This window comes from Cyprinus carpio, chromosome B20 (assembly GCF_018340385.1).
Source record: "Cyprinus carpio isolate SPL01 chromosome B20, ASM1834038v1, whole genome shotgun sequence".
In the NCBI taxonomy this organism is placed as follows: Eukaryota; Metazoa; Chordata; class Actinopteri; order Cypriniformes; family Cyprinidae; genus Cyprinus; species Cyprinus carpio.
The window spans coordinates 1139364-1157321 of record NC_056616.1 but is presented as its reverse complement, the minus strand read 5'-3'; the positions used below and the strand labels follow the sequence as shown (position 1 = coordinate 1157321).

The 17958-nt window shown below is 36.9% G+C and overlaps 2 protein-coding genes across 3 annotated transcripts in view; one reads left to right on the top strand and one right to left on the bottom strand.

Annotated features, from left to right (window-relative positions):
* Positions 1-17958, top strand: part of nt5dc1 (5'-nucleotidase domain containing 1) — a 70517-nt gene that overhangs the window by 2737 nt on the left and 49822 nt on the right. The window lies entirely within an intron of this gene.
* Positions 182-4687, bottom strand: col10a1b (collagen, type X, alpha 1b). Its single transcript, XM_042747323.1, has 3 exons — positions 4578-4687; positions 4093-4216; positions 182-2564 (listed from the first exon to the last, which is right to left on the bottom strand). Exons 2-3 carry the CDS (start codon positions 4199-4201, stop codon positions 694-696), a joined length of 1980 nt encoding a protein of 659 aa, XP_042603257.1. The 5' UTR covers positions 4202-4216; positions 4578-4687; the 3' UTR covers positions 182-693.

The following is a 17958-nucleotide window of genomic DNA, read 5'->3' as shown; positions in this document are numbered from 1 at the left end:
CTATCTACATAACATTTTGAATGTTTTAATTAGTTAGCCTAAGATTTTTTTTTATTTTTTTTTTTTTTACAAAATTTGAAGTCAGGGTAAGAAATGTTTCAGGATGAAAATGTAAATGTCTTTGTACTGGGTAATTCCCTTTGGAAAGCATTAACCTTTTAACACAGTCATAAACAAACAGTAGCACTGGCACTAAAACTTTATTTGTGTTGGTCATTATAATGCACACCTTATGAGATATTACAGAGTTAAATGAACAAACAAAACAGAACAAACAATTATTATTCACTTTGGAATCCATTTATTTCAAAACCTGGCTCACTTAATGTCTCTTAAAGAGACCATTGTGTCATAATAAACACAGGAACTTTTTGTTAAAATGTGAGCGCAGGAAAAAGGCAAACACATAGCACCATTTTAATACATAACCATCAGTTCAGGCTTTAGGCAAATGCAGCAGGTCCATTGTCTAATTTCTTGGATAATTTTTATTGGTGTTCCATAATAATTGAGATTATCAAAATATTTCCATACAAATAGGTCTTTATGTAAATCAACAAGCTACAGATCAACAAGCTTTTCTAAATTTGGCATTATTTTCCATTCTGCATGACTCTTGGGGCAATGAGAAAATGAGTATAAAGGCAGACAATTTTTGAAATAGAAAGATTGAGGTTTTCTTGAGTGTGTTTATCACGTTGAGGCAATCAAGAAGCCAGAGAAAGAACAGTGAACATTATCATCAGCATAAATGCCATTGGACTGGTCATCTGGAGCCTGGATGTACACTGTGTCATGGGAATCCAGCATGAGGACAGCACTGCCAGACATCTGGTCAAGGAAACCTTTGTTGTACTCATCATAAGAGAACAGGACTGGATCTGTGTTTTTGTAAAGTGCTACCAATGCATTTGCTCCATTGACATGCATATGGAAAGAAAAGAAGTAAAGTCCTGGAACCTGACAGGTGAATATGCCAGTGCTGGGATCATAGTGGTTCTCTCCATTGTAAACAACCTGGTTGAATACAACTGGTGTTCCAGCATTAGGATAAGCTGTGGTAAGAAGAGCTGTGAATGCTGACATTGGTGCCTTCATCATCTCGTGACTAACAGGCATTAACATCTCATGGGATTTAATTGGCATGCTTTTCTCATGGTGATAAATAATCTCGCCTGGGGGTCCAGGAGGCCCAGGAGGTCCTTGTGGACCTGGGAGACCATCGTGACCTCTGGCACCAGGGATACCAGGAGGACCCTGAGGTCCAGAAATTCCCTTGGATGTGAGCCCTGCTGGGCCAGGGGGGCCTGGAAGTCCTGGATGACCCTTAAGCCCTGGGGGACCAGCAGGTCCTACTGGGCCTGTTGGTCCTCTTGCTCCAGGGATACCATTTTCACCCCTTGCACCTTCTGGCCCTTGAAGTCCTGGATGTCCCTTTTCTCCTGGTGGCCCCTTGCTACCTGGGATACCTGGTGCACCAGTAAATCCTGGTTCGCCCTTGGGTCCCTGATGCCCCATATGACCCATTGGACCTGGTTGACCTGCTGTGCCTGGAACACCAGGTTTTCCTGAGGAGCCTTGTGCACCTTGCTCACCCTTTGCACCCCTTGGGCCTGGTGCGCCAACCAGACCAATGTCACCTTTAGCTCCCTGTGGACCTGCTTCTCCCTGGAATCCCCTAGAACCCTGAGGACCAGGTGGACCTATTGGGCCAATAGCCCCTGTCTGACCAGTGTGACCCATTGGCCCTGGTTCTCCCTTTTGGCCTGTTGTACCTGGCGATCCGGGCACTCCCCGGTCTCCTGGGAGTCCTTGTGATCCAGGTTTGCCAATACCTGGCAGACCTGGAGCACCTGGCTGTCCTGCTGGTCCTTGAGGACCTTTTTGTCCCATTGACCCAGGCAAACCTGGAGCGCCATTTTGGCCTGGTTTTCCTGGTGCTCCTACTCCAGGTGCCCCTGTATGACCCTTTGGGCCTGGTATGCCCATAGGACCCGGTGACCCATCCCTACCTGGCATTCCTGGCTTTCCAGGCTCTCCAGGAAATCCATTTGGTCCAGGTTTTCCAATTCCAGGCTGACCTGGCTGACCAGGAGCCCCCTGAGGGCCCATTGGACCTGTGCCACCAGGTGCTCCTGGAATACCATGGCCAGGTTCTCCTTTCTGGCCTGGCTGTCCTGGAATTCCAGGATGACCCTTTAGGCCAGGTTCTCCACGTGGTCCCATTGCTCCTGGAGGACCGTGTGCTCCAGGCTTTCCAGAAGAAGAAAGGCCAGCAGGTCCAGGGCTTCCAGGGGATCCTGGCGCTCCTCTTGCACCTTGAGGTCCTACAGGCCCTGGATGTCCCTTCTCGCCTGGAATTCCAGGTGCGCCTGGTTTTCCAGGTGAACCTGGGCTTCCAGGTTTACCAGGTGAAGAGTAGCCTGGTGGACCTGCTGGTCCAGGTTGACCAGCTGGACCGGGGTGTCCAATGCCGCCCTTTCCAGGCATTCCTGGTGGGCCAGGTGGGCCGGGGGGGCCAGGTTCTCCTGGGGAACCTGGAATACCAGGTTCACCAGGAACAGCTAAAAATAAGACACAGATATAATATAATTTAGATGCAATCTTACATCACTTAATTTAAGAAAAAATCTAAAAATCTTGAATTGCTTGTAAGACTTTCCACAACATACACTTTTGGCTCAATTTTAAATCTCAGAAATTTGACGAGCAAAATTGTCATGCTTGATGTTCTTAAGAAATTGTTACTTTTTTCATCTCACTGATAATTTTGTCACATATGTAGACTAAAAATAAATATGTTAGAATAAATAAATATATTAAAGTTTATTTTAAAGATATCATACATGTATTATGTACATTTGTGTGTGTGTGCGTTTGTACAGGTTTGACTACTTGTGAATCCAAAATGTATTCACAATTTAAAAATACTCTCTCATATTGTGAAAACCTGTTCATTACAGACTACTAAGCTTCACTCACTAGTTAAAAAGGCCAGATCATGTTACTATTTGAATATCTAGTGTTTTGCACAGTTTTTGTGAGGGTTGTCTTTAAGGGCAGGGTTCAAGTTAGGCAATTGAAAATGTCATTAACCTGACATAAAAAACGTAGAAGGAACGTGGAACGTTTCAAAGTGGAAATTTATGAGATTATATTAGTCTTCACTAATATAGTGAACAAATGAGTGTGTTACAATGTTTGTAATTTATGATACCCTTTGGTTAGAGAAGTGATAAGAGAAATCCGAAACTGCAAGTGATACTATGGTCAGCATCTGCTTGTACTTGAGCTAAACGTTAACTTTTAAATGTGTGCTATGTACATCTATTATGATGATTATCATGATATAAAATCACCTGCACAAGTATATTTTGGCATAAGATATGCTGTTTAATAAATGTTACGTAGTCGTTGGTACTGCACAGTTGGGTTGGATTGTTTGACCACCACAGAAAACACAGGGAACAGCCCTTTTTTTAAAATTTGAAAGAGTACTCATCCAGAAACTAATGGTATAATTTAACACCACAATGGCTTATTTTGGGCATGCCTGTTGTATAATGTGGTTACATCTGTTTTGGAGATTTAACGATTTTCTAAAGTAGTAGATTGCATATACTGTGGTGTATACCAAATGAAGAGTAATCAACTAACAGTATTTGTAGTAATGCTGTTTGCACTAGGACTTTATTTAAAGTTAATGTATTCTAGGCATTGCATGCAAATTGGCAATTAAAGAGGAGTTGGATATCTAAAGTGATGTTTGATATATTTGTTGACTAGATAGATCCAGATTTGTGTAAATACAGATTATCTGAGCCACTGAGATACCCTTGTGGCAAAGAGGCTAATTTAATTTTTCAACCTGATTAGTTATTTGCATATATGTATGCATGGCAAGCCAAGCTCCCTTAGTGTAGTGTGTCTTAATGTTGCACCTGCTGTTGTTATCCTATATACATATTCTGAAGCATTCCACATGTTGCACCTGCTGCTGTTATTCTATACAAATATTCTGAAGCATTCCACATGACAAAACATTACAGTGATGAAATACAGGAATTGTATATACACCAAAAGTAAACTCACTGTGAGATTTTGTAGGATATGGCTGTTTCTTCACATGATAGTTTACTCTAGGGGTCGCCTCAGCCAGTACCACAAGGAGGAGAAGAATGCTTGTTACTCTGAGGTCCATTGTCTGAAGCTAAGCCTGTAAAGAAGTTATACTCAATAAGTACTCAATAATGATAAAGTGACAAAGAAATTTAAGGACAAAAATCTCCTTCTCATAACACTTAAAATGGACATTATTAACAAGAATGCATATCAGTATATCTGCATAAAATCAACATAAAAACCAAATCACTGAAAAAAGCATCAGATTCATGTCTAAACAACCAGAAAGCCTCCCCATTCAAATTGCATTCTTATTAATTGTGGCCCAGGAGCTCACTGACACACATACGAAGCAGCATCTAAAAGATCATCATCTCCCACCCATTCCAGCAGTACCACATGCTTCCCCAGCAGCATAAGTCTGGAGCAGAGGGCTATAGAACAGCTGTACCCACCAGCAGGCTGGAGCTCCAGAAGTCAGAGGTGGTCGGGCTGCTGTCCTGGCCAATCTGTATATTTGTAAGTTTCCAGTCAGTCCGTGGAAGTCCTGTTCACAGGAGTGGATTCTGCTATTTATACCAAATTTGCTTCTCCAGCAGCACCCAAAATCTCCCTCCCTCCTGGTGTGATGTCAGTTTTAATGAAGGGTATGGTGTCCCTTGTGGTAGTTCCTATCACTTTGATTTGTGGTCATACTTTCTTTGGATCCTTATAGGCGATAATAATAATAATAATAATCAATAATCAAATGGGATGTTGACACTATGTATTAAACACTGTTCTTTTAAGGAACTTTTTGATTTATTTCCATTTTCATGCAAGTATTTTGCATACAAATATTTTATAAGATTTGAACTTTGTGCATTTTGGGGCAAAATCTTTCCTCACAGCTGTTTTGTGCAGGTGGTGTGTTTTGATCTATGTATTTATTTACTTATTTTGCTTTCCCAGTGTACCTTTACATGTATTTTGTTAGTGTTCATGAAGTATGGTTGTTACATAATGCTTTTGCGTAATGTTTCAAGAGTAAGATACCTGGTTGAAAATAGTGTAGCCTTTGTCTATGTATTTCCTATCCTTTTGCCTTTCAGATTTATTTCTTTAAAGGGTCTCAGGATCAGAATCAAATATTTATAGACGTGGTTAATTCTATTGTAGGACAGCAGAGGGCAGAGTTGAAGTCTCTTTTTTTCCTCACGTGAGAACTGTTGGGTGCACTAGCCAAAGGGGTCATTTCAAAGGTTATTTTTAGGATTTTGATGATAGGAAAGTGTCCAGATGAACAGTGTTGGTTGGTTGAAGATTTGTGAGTTGTAGTTATGTTTTTTTAATTGTTGTTAGTTATGTGTTCCAAACATTTTCCTGTGCTATGGGTTTGTAGAATGTTCACACTACCATGCAAGTATTATTTTATTATTAATTATTTTTTTAATAAATAACCATTTTTATCTAAAATAGTAATTTTTAATATGAAATATACAAAATTACATAATTATTTAGTGGTATTATGATGATTAAACTGGCAGATGACAATTGTGCACCAGTTTTTTATCTTATTTATTTTTATTGTTCAGTAAACTCAGAACTATAAGTTTTTAAGCATTTGTATTGTTTTAAAACTTTTTAGTCTCTGATTTCGAAGCTACTTCTTTTTACAGCCCATAGCTGACCACCAGAAGAACCATGGTCTTCTTGATAACTCTTAAATCAAAAGTTGGAAGTGTCTCTTTAAGTCCGTTCCTGATGCTCTTTCAATGATGTTGTTTAGAATGAGTAGTGGTGTGTGTGTTTTGTTGTTTTTGTTTAATTGTTTTGTGGCTTATCAAAATTTAAGCATTCCATTCTAAAAATAATGTTTGTTTGTGTTTTTGTGTGTCTGTGTGTGAGTTTATGTGTGGGTCAAATATATACATATTCATTTTAAAGTAATATTTTTGAGCTTTTACCTTAAAAAGGACAGTATGAGAGAGACAGGAAGAAATGGGAGAGGAGAAAATTGGACCGGATCAGGAAAGGACCTCATCTGGGGCTCAAACCTGGGTCAGGTTATGAAGTATGTCAGAGTGCTGCCCACAAGGCCGTGGCTCTGACTTGAATGCAATTCAAAAATCATCATGCTTAGGGGTGCATGTTATATGATTGATAAATTATTGGACGAAAATAAATTATAATCACATCATTTTGATAATTTTTACCAAAACTTTTGTTCGATATTTTGTTCAATTATATTTGCACACAACAGAGAATCAGTTAAAATTTTATGTGACTAGGAGTGTTTTTAGACAAGCTGACATGTCACGTGGCACTGTGAGGATTTCAGCATCTTTGCACAGTTTTACTGTATCTTGTTATAAGTAATATGCCATAAAGGGATATTTCACCCAAAAATGAAACTTCTGTCATTAATTACTCACCCTCATGTTGTTCCAAACAAATAATACCTTTGTTCATTTTCGAAACACAAATTATGATATTTTTGATGAAATCCGAGAGCTTTCTGGCCCTACATAGACAGCAAAGTTACTACCATGTTCAAGGCACAGAATGTACTAAGGTTATTTTTTTGTGTGCAAAGAAAACAAAAATAACAACTTTATTTAACAATTCTTCTCCTAATTCCACCTGCTGTGGGTTGCCGCCATTGTAAAGAGTATCACGATTAGTGCTGCAACAAACTATTATTTTGGTAATCGATCAAAACCTCTTATTTTGAAACTCTTATTCACCATTTAATTTGCATATGAAAAAAATCTATTTTTGTAAGTCATGGATAAGAAAAAGGTGAACTATTTTATTCACAACATAATCGCTCTTAAAATACCTTACAGGGTTATGATAATCAAAACAGTCCTGAGCTAGATCAAGCTTTGATCTCTGCAAACCAAACTATAACTTTAATAATGTTTTCCCCCCACTTATAAAACTATTTTATCATTAGCTAGCTCCACACTGGAGAGCTTCTTTATAACAGAAAATCAAGTTGTAATTCTAACTGAAAGCAACACTAGTTTTTCATGTTTTATACTGTAAAGCTGGTTGATTTAAGGCTATCTTTTGCATAAAGTACTATATAAATAAATGTGACGTGAATGGAGTAAGTTACTGAACTGCAGAGCTCGTGCAAACATCGCTGTAATCAGATGCATTTTAAACTGTTGTCAGAGTTTGATGTGTTTATTTTGTTATTGAGAGGAAAGTGCACAGTATATATATTTATATAAAAAAACACAACAAATTCCTTGTGTGTTTGCGCACACCTGGCGAATAAATCTAATTCTGATATACATATTCATCCAAGCGTCGCTCAGAACCTTCAAGTTTGGCTGCATTCGTTCTGAACTGAAGCGCTGTCTTCTCTTGATTTGCATCAGGAGAGCTGAATTACAGTCTTGCGCTACAGCGCCATACTGGTCAAAGTGCGTTATTACAGGGTCTTACATTAAGTCATGTGAGATCAAACGACTGCTCGACAACAAAAATATTTGTTGACAATTCTTTATGAAGTTGTTATTTTTGTTTTCTTTGCATTACAAAAAGTTTTCTCATAGCTCGTAAATTTACAGTTGAACCACTGATGTCACATGGAATACTTTAACGATGTCCTTGCTACGTTTCTGTGCCTTGATCATGGTAGTACCCTTGCTGTCTATGAAGGGTCAGAGAGCTCTCAGATTTGATCAAAAATATGTTAATTAGTGTTTGGAAGTTGAATGAAGGTCTTACGGGTTTGGAACGACATGAGGGTGAGTAATTAATGACAGAATTTGTGGTTTTTGGTTGGGGTGAGTAATTAATGAAAGATTTTGTTTTTTTTTTTTTGAGAATTATGTGTTTATTGATTGGTGGTCAAATGATTATTTATTGATTTTTATTTTAGTGAAATAAATGTACTATATTTTAGTTCAATAGCTCATTAAATCATTGAGTCATTATTCAAATAGAAATTAAAATTTCTCAATTTTCTGTGTAATGTCACCAACTGACATCCTAGTGGATGGTGTGTGAAATTCCACAAAAACTGGAATTCCATATCGGTTCACTCCTAATCAAAAGTCACACTGAAGATTTCCTACATAATTGTACCAGTCTAATTTCTTACTTCGTGTCTGATTCAAGAACCAGAAGCAAACCAGACAGTGTTCCCATAATGAGTTCTGCTGTGGTTTTACCCAGAGCCCTCAGGAGTTTGGGTTTTGCCGTCTGGTGAGGTAATCTACCTCCTCTCTGATGTGGTCTTCCGCTGAGCTTCTGTCTTGAGTGGAGAGGTGGTGCTGGAAAAACTTGATGCTCATTTACAGAGCTCCTATATATAGTAAAATACACTACTGTCGCTTTCCATACATTTGTTACATTGAATCCCAACAGTTGCATAGATTTGTTTGGTTAAGCCTATTGTCTAACTATAACAACCTGATTTGAACCAAAAATGCCTCAAACCAGTAGACTGCGAATATAGAAGTGTCTCTTATAAAATGTTCTCATAGACCTTCTGTTACAAGCACAGAAAATAAAAAGATAAGCTCATGATTTCAACATTCACAAATCACAAAAAAGTCAGTGAAGCACAAGGATGATTTATCTGCACAATATTAATAATGCAAATCATTGTACTGTGTGATTTATGAATATGTGTTGTTGTCTTATCTTGCACATTATCTGGTATGTGGAAAAAATGTGCAAGTTGTTTGTCAACATGGTTAAAGCAGAAGCCAGGAGGGGGTTGGGGGGATAGTACACTGTTGGTACACTACCTGCTCACCACCCACTCAATATGTTTGAAGAGCTCTTGCATTTATCAGGATGTGCCTTTTTAATCGGATGTGTATTTAATACATATGGATTTCAGTATTCTTCATTCATAGCAGCCAGCATAGTTTTTTTTTTATTTGTTTGTTTTTTTGCTAAACTAGGAAGAGTGCAGCTGTGTAGAGCATCATCCATCTCTCTGCAGGGTTACACAGTGTTACTGTGTCACAGTTCACTGTCTTTAAACACAGGGCTGCCACACACATGTGACCATGCCCACCCAAGTTAAAGAGGACCCACATGTCCTCAAAACATACGTGTTCATTCATCCTAGGAGCTGTTTGGCATGTTCATATAAATACTTGAGTGGATCTTATGAAACACAAGCAGGACAGAATATATTGTATCAAGCTAGATGAAACTAGATGGTGTAGAAATTCTTACACAGATGTTTGTTTCGCTCTTGTTTCATAAACAAGGCCAGCTGAGTACAGTTTTCAGATAATGAAATATGAGATAACATATGTATTCTCTAGCAACCTTGAAATTGTTAACCAGATACATGGAGTTTATTTTTGTTCTTGATTTTAATACACCTAGAAATATTGTTTGTTGTAGTTCTGTACCTTTCCATCTTTCAGACAAGTAATGGAGTTAAATTGTCTGTGTCAATGATTTTTTTTTTTTTTAGGCTATTACTTTTATTTCCTTAGACGTGCTATATTAGGAGAAACTTAAATGAGTATTTTGGAAATGTCAACATTGTCCAGGTCAGTTAAAAAGGTGAATAAAAAAAAATAAGCTAATGTTTTGTTTTGTTTTGCTTTGTTTTCATTTTCCTCCTGTTTTAAAGCACGTCCAGAGACTGCGAAACTCTTTTCGGACAAAAGATTGATTGGAGGCATTTTGGGTTTGAGTCGAGAACACTTAAAGATAGTGTTGACGCGTCTTGTTTTCCAAAATGGATACTTCACATGTCCAGCAACCATTACTGGGCTGTTGGATGTGCCAAGGTTGTGGCTGGCTGATGTGCTGCTATTGTATCCTGGGACAATTAACTGTGTTGGAATACTTGAATACATGTGGAAGTTTTCATTAACTTCCAGATGTGTCAACAACATGCTTACTAACATTTTAGCTTCTGTGTTTGTGTTTACGTTTGGGTTGTCGGTATCAGTTTTTCTCTGACAGGTGTCCAGTCACGTGGTAGTTGCCATTGCCATTTGGTCTTTCTATTTGGAAATGTTAACGGGACTGAAGCAGATATGGACCCTTAATGAGAGGCTGTTCAGTTGAGTCAGGCCACCATGGAAAGAGCTCACCGATGTGAGGGTCACTATGGAGGCTTGAATTATTCTTCCTTGAATAAACCAATAGCTGGCTAGCCAAAATGCTGTAATTGCCATAGACTCTAAAATGGTCCGGTAATAACCATTGGTAAAGGCGTTGGTTGTGTGGTGAATCCAACATCAATTTTAGCAGAATTTAAGGAGTAAGTCTACGTAATTTTCTGAAATTTGTCTCAAATTCTCTCTCTAACTCTGACTCTGGCTGCCTTCACACAGCAGCAGAATAAGGTGGCCGGTCTGGTTTGGAGTGCTAAATAAAGTTTTGTTTATACTTGGTTACTTTTGAGACTGAGAACTGAAGTCACTACATTTTTGGAAAACAGGTTCAGTTGATACTGGATATATACATTTTTGGAAATGTGTTGAACAGAACAACAATTAGTTGTCATGACACATGACCGGGGCTTAGAGGTTTTAGTTCACTCCAAAAATGAAAAAATTATGCTGTGTTTTACTCACCCCAAGGCATCTAGGTGTATATGACTTTCTTCTTTCAGACGAATCCAGTCGGAGTTATATTAAAATTGTCTTTGACGCTTTCAAGCTGTTTCATGGCACTCAACAGGTGTGTTGCATTCCTTCAGTCCAAAAGACGTTAAATAAAAAGCGCCCTTCCATAATAAAAAAGTGTCTCACACGCTTCCGGGGGGTGAACAAAGTCCTCATGTAGCGAATCGATGCATTTTTGTAAGAAAAAATATCCATATTCCAAACGTAATAATCACTTCAATCTAGCTTGTGCTCACTGTTGTAAACGGATGCAGTTCGGGGAATTACGTATTGAAAATACATAAATACTTAGATTAAATGTATTTAATGCAAAATACATTTGATTGTTTTTCAAAGGTATTTAATTTTTGGAAAACAGGTTCTGTTTTTTATTTATAATATGTATTTTAAATAGTATTTTTTGGTTTAATTACGTTTTTTGAATTTTGGTTTTTGGAGTACTGTGAGTCTGTGATATTAGTGAACGGCACAGATTGTACAGACTATTTAAATTTAGCATATTAAAAAATTTAAATTTAGATTTTGTTTTTTTTTTTTTTTTTTGTTTTTTTTTTTGATTATGGATTGCAGTGTGAAGTTTAAAATATGTTTTGTGTGCATGTAAGATGCCAGCGCAATCACTTGTTTTCCTTTCTATGAGAGGAAACTGTTACTCTGTAATTTATGGTCGTATAGATATAAGCAAATCTTCATTCAAGACTGTAAAACTTTAGCAAAATAAAGAAAACAAGCAGGATGCCAGTTTCTGCCATCTTGGTTTCTATCCAATAACTCTGGAGCAATGATTAAGTAGTTCATTTGTTAAGTAAATTATATTTCATGTATAGGCTTATATATTCCTTTTTATGTATATATTTTTATTCTCTTATCTCCGTACACAGAAGCGCTGCAGGTGCTTGATGTGACCTTGTGTGAATCCACGCTCTACATTTTCCTGCAAGTTTCTCTGGTTTTAAAACACACAAGCTGCATATTACCTGCAATTCCTTTTCACTTAAATGTAGGCCTAATGCAAAATATGTTCGTGACATATCTTCAGAAAAAACTGATTGCCATTGTGACTTACCTATGATGAATTTACTACGGATCGTGGGCATTTCACTTATTAGATGTGTCAACGTCACATTTGCATACACCGTACTATTTAGGGTTGGGAATTGAAAATCTATTCCGATTCCAGAATCAGATACTTAAGGTCAGGAATCGGATACTTGTTGTAAAATTAAAATTTCGATTCCACCTGTCGATTCCTATGAGCTTTATTTTTTTCTTCATCTGTGAGGACTGGACCTAGCGATCTGCCAGGACCTTGCTCATTAATCTAAGCATTCCAAAAATTGGCTGCATTTGGGATCAGAAGCCAAAAAAGCTAAGTATAATATCTGTGATAGCTAAGCAAGAGCGGTGTCACCACCAACATGACAAAGCACTTTTTGGATGAATTTGGTGTATTTGGGATCAGAAGCCAAAAAAGCTAAACGTGATTATATTCCTAAATTACAAAGATTCATCCCGTTTCATTCCTAATCCTCAACCTTTCACGTGTGCAATCTATGTTGTGATCACTTGGTTCATCCGTGCAGCGATACGATCACACCAGTGTGATTTGAACATTTAAATTTTGCACTGCCCCTAAAACCTATTGACCTAAAGAGAGCAGCTTTCATCTGTCATTAATGAAAACAGCATCACAGTCAAGAATCAGAAATGATAAGTGGAATCGGAATCAAAAATCATAGATTTCAAAGCCTAGTACTATTTAAATTTGGATTTATGATTGAATTTGTGGGTTGATTGCAAAATTAAAATAGGGTCCTAAACAGAATGATAAAATAATGTTTTTAACTAGTTAATAGCCATTTTAAATAAGCGTTTCAGTTCGGAACTATTACATTTGATTTGTTCCTGTCAAAATGTTATTTGCTTTTTGTTTAGATTTCATTTAATTTCATATAGCATAAAATTAAGAGTTGTTAAATGCCCGGGCAAGAAGATAAGACTTTAACTTAGATTTAAGCTCATGTACAGAGGACAGGGATCTCAGCTATAAGGGAAGGCTATTCCAGAGTTTAGGTCTAATAACTGTGAATGCACGATCCCTACTTGAACAACCGTGTTCAAGGCTGAACCAGAGAGTAACTATTTGTGGACTGTAGACACCTACCTGGCATGTTCAGATTTAAAATTTAGACAAGTATGAGGGTGCAAGACCATTTAGAGATTTAAAAACAATCATTAATATTTTGAAATCAATTCTATGACGTACCGGCAACCAGTTTAAAGTCATTAAAGTAGGAGTAATCTTACCATTTGAACCATTTGAACCATTTGAAACCTTGTAATAGAGGACTTGGAAGTTCCAGCTTATGAAGAATTACAATAGACAGAAAAGGCTTTACTCTAGATAGAAGATTCAGATGAAAAACTCTTCACTTAACTACTGTGTTTGTGTGTTGATCAAACTGAAAAGAAGAATCCAGAATAATTCACAGTCGGTTTGATGTAGGAGTGCAGATTCTCAACATTAACAATAGTTTTTTCTTTCCCCACAGAGGGCTCCGATTACTCCATAATTACTTCAGTTTTAATCGCATTTAGGTGTAGAAAATTTGAGAACATTCAGGATCTTATATCATTTAGATAAGCAAGCAAGGTTTTTAAGCCTTTACTGTCAGTGTGCTTCAAAGGCAGATTTGAGTTTTTTTTGTTTAATGGTAGGTTTTGAATTGTAATTTGATGTAACATGATTTGTGTAGAAAGTGTTGGTGACATGATTGATGATTGGGGAGTTGGGGAGATGTTGGGAGCTTGGGGTGGGACAGAGATTTGCAGATCCAGTGTCAACTGTCAATGTTCTGTCAGTAAGTAAAGATATAGTCTAAAAGCATTAAAATGACTAAGTCCTCGGAGTCGACAGATAGCAAAATTTCATTCAGTACTCTTAATAGTGCAGATTCAGGACCGTGGTTTGTCCTAAAACTGGACTGGAATTTATCAAGGATACTACTCATATCTAGGAAACTCTGTAACTGCAGTAGCACAGTTTTCTCAAGGATCTTAACTGTAAAAGGTAAATTCGAAATCAGTTGAAAATTTTATAAATCAGTGGTGTCCAAATTTGGTATTTTCAATATTGGTCTCACCATGTCATGTTTACGGAGAGCAGGAACAAAGCCTGAGTGAAGGTTTTTGTTGATCATTGACAGGATCCATGCCCCCACACTGTCAAATAACTGTTTAAAAAAAGTTTAAAAACCTGGTTGCCATAAAATATGACCTGTGCTGGAAAAATGATTTGGAATGCGCAGTCCAATTTTGAGCTACAGGCAAAAGAAGTGAAAAGTGACAGTTTTGGTCGAATTTGAGGTTTTCACAAAAATGAGTTTATCAGGCCCTCTTCTAGTGATCCCAGTGCTCCAAATAGTAATTAAACATCTAAAATGAACTTTATTTGTACGTTTTCTGAGAGGAGTACCTTTTTGTCTGCTCACTTCTGGATGATTGTTGCTTCTCACCACAAGCTGTAGGTCTGTTGTTGTAAAGCACAGCATTCCAGCTTTGTGAATTTTCAAATCAAAACAATCGCGCTGACTGACATTTGCAAAGTGCATGCATAAGACTTGCCTTTCCAAAAGCATGCAATGTTCGTATAAAGAACATTATTGCAAAATATGTCTTAGCTAGATTCACACAAAGATAATCTGTTATGTCTTACGTGAAGGTTTAGTTAATGGTTGGGGAAAAATCTGATGTGTAACATTATATTAGATCCATGCATTAGCTACAGTAGGTCTTAATATAGATCTGTCTCAATGTTAATCAAACATTAAAAAAGACGAAATCACATGCTGCTCTTGATTAAACTACTGTTTATTTGCATATTTGTTCTTATTTTTAATAAATAGCTATATTGTGATTAATAATATATTAATTATTATTATTAAGAAATGAAATGGAGGAAAATATGCAACTGTAATGAACAGTCTGCTGAAGGCGAGTTTAAGAACCCATGTGCAGCTTTATTCCAAAAGTAATCCAAAATACAAACATAATCCAAACAGAGACTTGATGTGGCTTGAACAGGCTTGACTTACCGACAGCAGGTTACAACATCAATACTCGACAAGAGACAAAGGCTACATGAGGGCTAATTATATCAAACAATACAATTCACATTACAACAACCAACCAATGAGAACATGATAAATGAACCAAAGAATCAATAGCAGGATAACATGAGGGCAAGGGAATCACTTGACTAGACAGGAACCATGACAAGGCAAAATATCAAAATAAAAGACAAGTAAACAGTGAACAAGGAACAAAACCCAAACCCCACGTTACAGCAATGTTGCTTGGGGATTTTTTTCTTTGGACTCTCCAGAAAACTTTTTCTCAAAATCAATTTTGCTGACTCTATTGACTTCAAATGGCTGTAGCACATAATTTTTTTGTCCAATTCCAACAAGTCATATATAATTTATTTTAGAATAAAAAAAAATAAAAAAAACTTATTTTTGAAAATGTGCTCATTTCAACTCATTTTGCCAACACGGGTCACAAATGATCTGCAGGATCAATTGACAAGGGTAATATAGATCTTCTAATCGCTACTATATATTCAACAACAACAACAAAAAAAAACTTAGACATTTTTTCTCACACGGAGGCAGATTCAGTGAGATAAGTGTTTCCTACAGGTTCTTTGAACCAGTGCAGAGCCCTGCCACATGATATCAGCCATGCTGTTTAAAAAAAATGTGTGGTGCAGTGACTAAAGATGGTAGTCTGATGCATATGTACATTGACCAATTAAAAAATTCTCTCACTTAAAATGCTCAACCCAGGTTATGTCATGAGTATTTATGTTTCATATTCTTATTTGAATATGAATTTGTATGACCACAGCATGTGACCCATTTAAAGAACAGCTTGTCTTGCTCTTCCTCATCACCTGCATTTATATATTCATGACTGTGCCACCAAATTATCCGTAATAGGCTTTCTTAGACCTTAACTGTAAAAATAATATGGTCTTTTCTTCATTCCCCTAACACAGAAGTGATATACAGCAAGTGAAAGTTTTTGTGACTATACAAATCATGTATTCATTGAGGCAGATGCTGTTTAGTTTAAGATTGATTTTTTTGCTGTTAAACCTGTTTTTACATGTTTACACTTCATTCTTTCAGCCTGTATACCCATTTGTTACCCGTCTATGCGGTGAATATTTGATCTGTTCCGGTCTGTTTTTTTTATGTAAACTGGACAAACTGCTGTTATAAACTGTTTATGACAACTGAAGAAAAACATCACCTTTATCTGCTTTTAGCTATAAATGATGTTGCATTGCAAAATTAGTTTACCCCAAAATGAAAATTCTGTCATCATTTACCCTCATGCTGGTCTAAACCTGTAAGACTTCCGTTCATCTTCAGAACACAGATACACAAATACAAGATATTTTTAATGAGATTGACAAGACTTCTGTGCCTCCACTGATGGTCTACGGAACTACCACTTTGATGCTTCAAAAAGTTTATAGAGATCGAAAAGCCTCATGAATTGAACTGAGCATTTTAGTCCAAATTTTCTGGAGACTCTTTATATAATGAACAGATTTAATTTAGGCTTTTATTCACTTATAAAAATTAATCAATGCACACATTAGTCATGGCAAACAGAATCTCAAGCGAGCTTCCTTGACGTGTGAGTACGAGTGAGGTTTATTCTCAAGTGTTACATAGCATGGTTGATCTGTAAGAGCCAATGAATTTCATAGTGTTTATACCTAATAATAAAAGGTTAAAATATTTGGTAGGATACATGCATTTTTAACATTATTGACACTCTTTTCCTAATTAATGTTGTTCAGTTGCTTTGACACAATCTGTTTTGTATAAAGCCACTATATAAATAAAGGTGACATGCTCTTGATAATATGCATGCTCTTCATTTCTCTGCTGATTTTTCTAGAGAACAATGTTGCGTTATGTGTATCTTGAGGGCAACTGTCCACTGGTTCATAACCATTTGGGTAGAGAGTGCTTTGATTTGCTGAAGTTTTCCATCTAAATGATATTGTGTGTGGCGGTCTGAGCTGTTAGGTCAGTCGTGGCTCTGCACAGTTGTCACCCTGTTTTCCTCTCTATTTTAAGCCAAATGTTCCTCCCCAAATCATATGTGTGGAGAACACATATAATTGTGGCATGCTTTGTTTACATCCTTATTTTCTACTCCTGTTTACATTGAAGGATTTTCTGTGAGAGGATGATGAGTCATGACAGTCTGCCATGTTGTCTAAGGAGTGGTTTGATGTTGCTGAACATTATTAAGACAATTATGTTTCCAGCTGTGTGTTCTCTGTTTTTGGTGCATCCTTAAGTTCCTCAAAAAATCATTACCCTCAGTGTTTGTTTCTACTTCTGTTTGGCTGCACCACTTATTTCTAAAAAGACATTTGCATTTGACTGGTTACACTGGTAAACAATAGGAACAAGCTTGGAAACCACTGGGTTGCTTGCATCCTTACAAACATTAATAGTACCTTTTCCACACACATATCTGTAGGTGTACATAGATGCAGTAGCATTGTGTGAAATGTTGCACACACATCTTTTGCTTTATTTTATACTCACATATACTTAGTTAGACTGTGTAAGATTTGTTTAATTTGGCTGACAACTTTTTGTTTACTTTTATACAGTAAATAGTTTTGGTATGTTGTTGTCTCACCACCTGGTGTCCAGTGTGAAATCTGTTTGGGATCACTTGGATTTTTCAAGAGAAGTACCTTAGGCTCTGTTTATTTGATCATAAAATACAGTAAGTTTTAATAATGAAATATTATTACAACTCCAAATAACTGTTGTCTGTTGTTTAAAATGTACTTGATTTTTCAATTAACTTTTCAACTGTAATTTCTATCAGTCTTAAGATTTAGTGATCATGTGAACAAAACATATGTTGACATGGCAACTTTCCTACTGTTTATGTTTTGATGCATGTTAAACTTGTCAAATGAAGTCATGGGACCATGATGATATCCTTTTTATGACCGAAGTAATTTTACAGTGGAAAGTTCAACTCGTTGGTTTCCACTTTGTCTGGATTCATTAGAGAAAGTAAGAGAAGAGAAACCGAAACCGCTCCTACATAAATACAACTCAACTATAGCACTGTTAAATGAACTGTACTGACACACTAATGACTAGGGTTGCAAAGCATCCCA

Coding starts and splice junctions, on each gene's coding strand:
- col10a1b (XM_042747323.1), bottom strand. CDS start 4,201: ATGGACCTCAGAGTAACAAGCATTCTTCTCCTCCTTGTGGTACTGGCT. Junction 2,565..4,092: donor ATATCCTACAAAATCTCACA/GTGAGTTTACTT, acceptor TCTTATTTTTAG/CTGTTCCTGGTGAACCTGGT.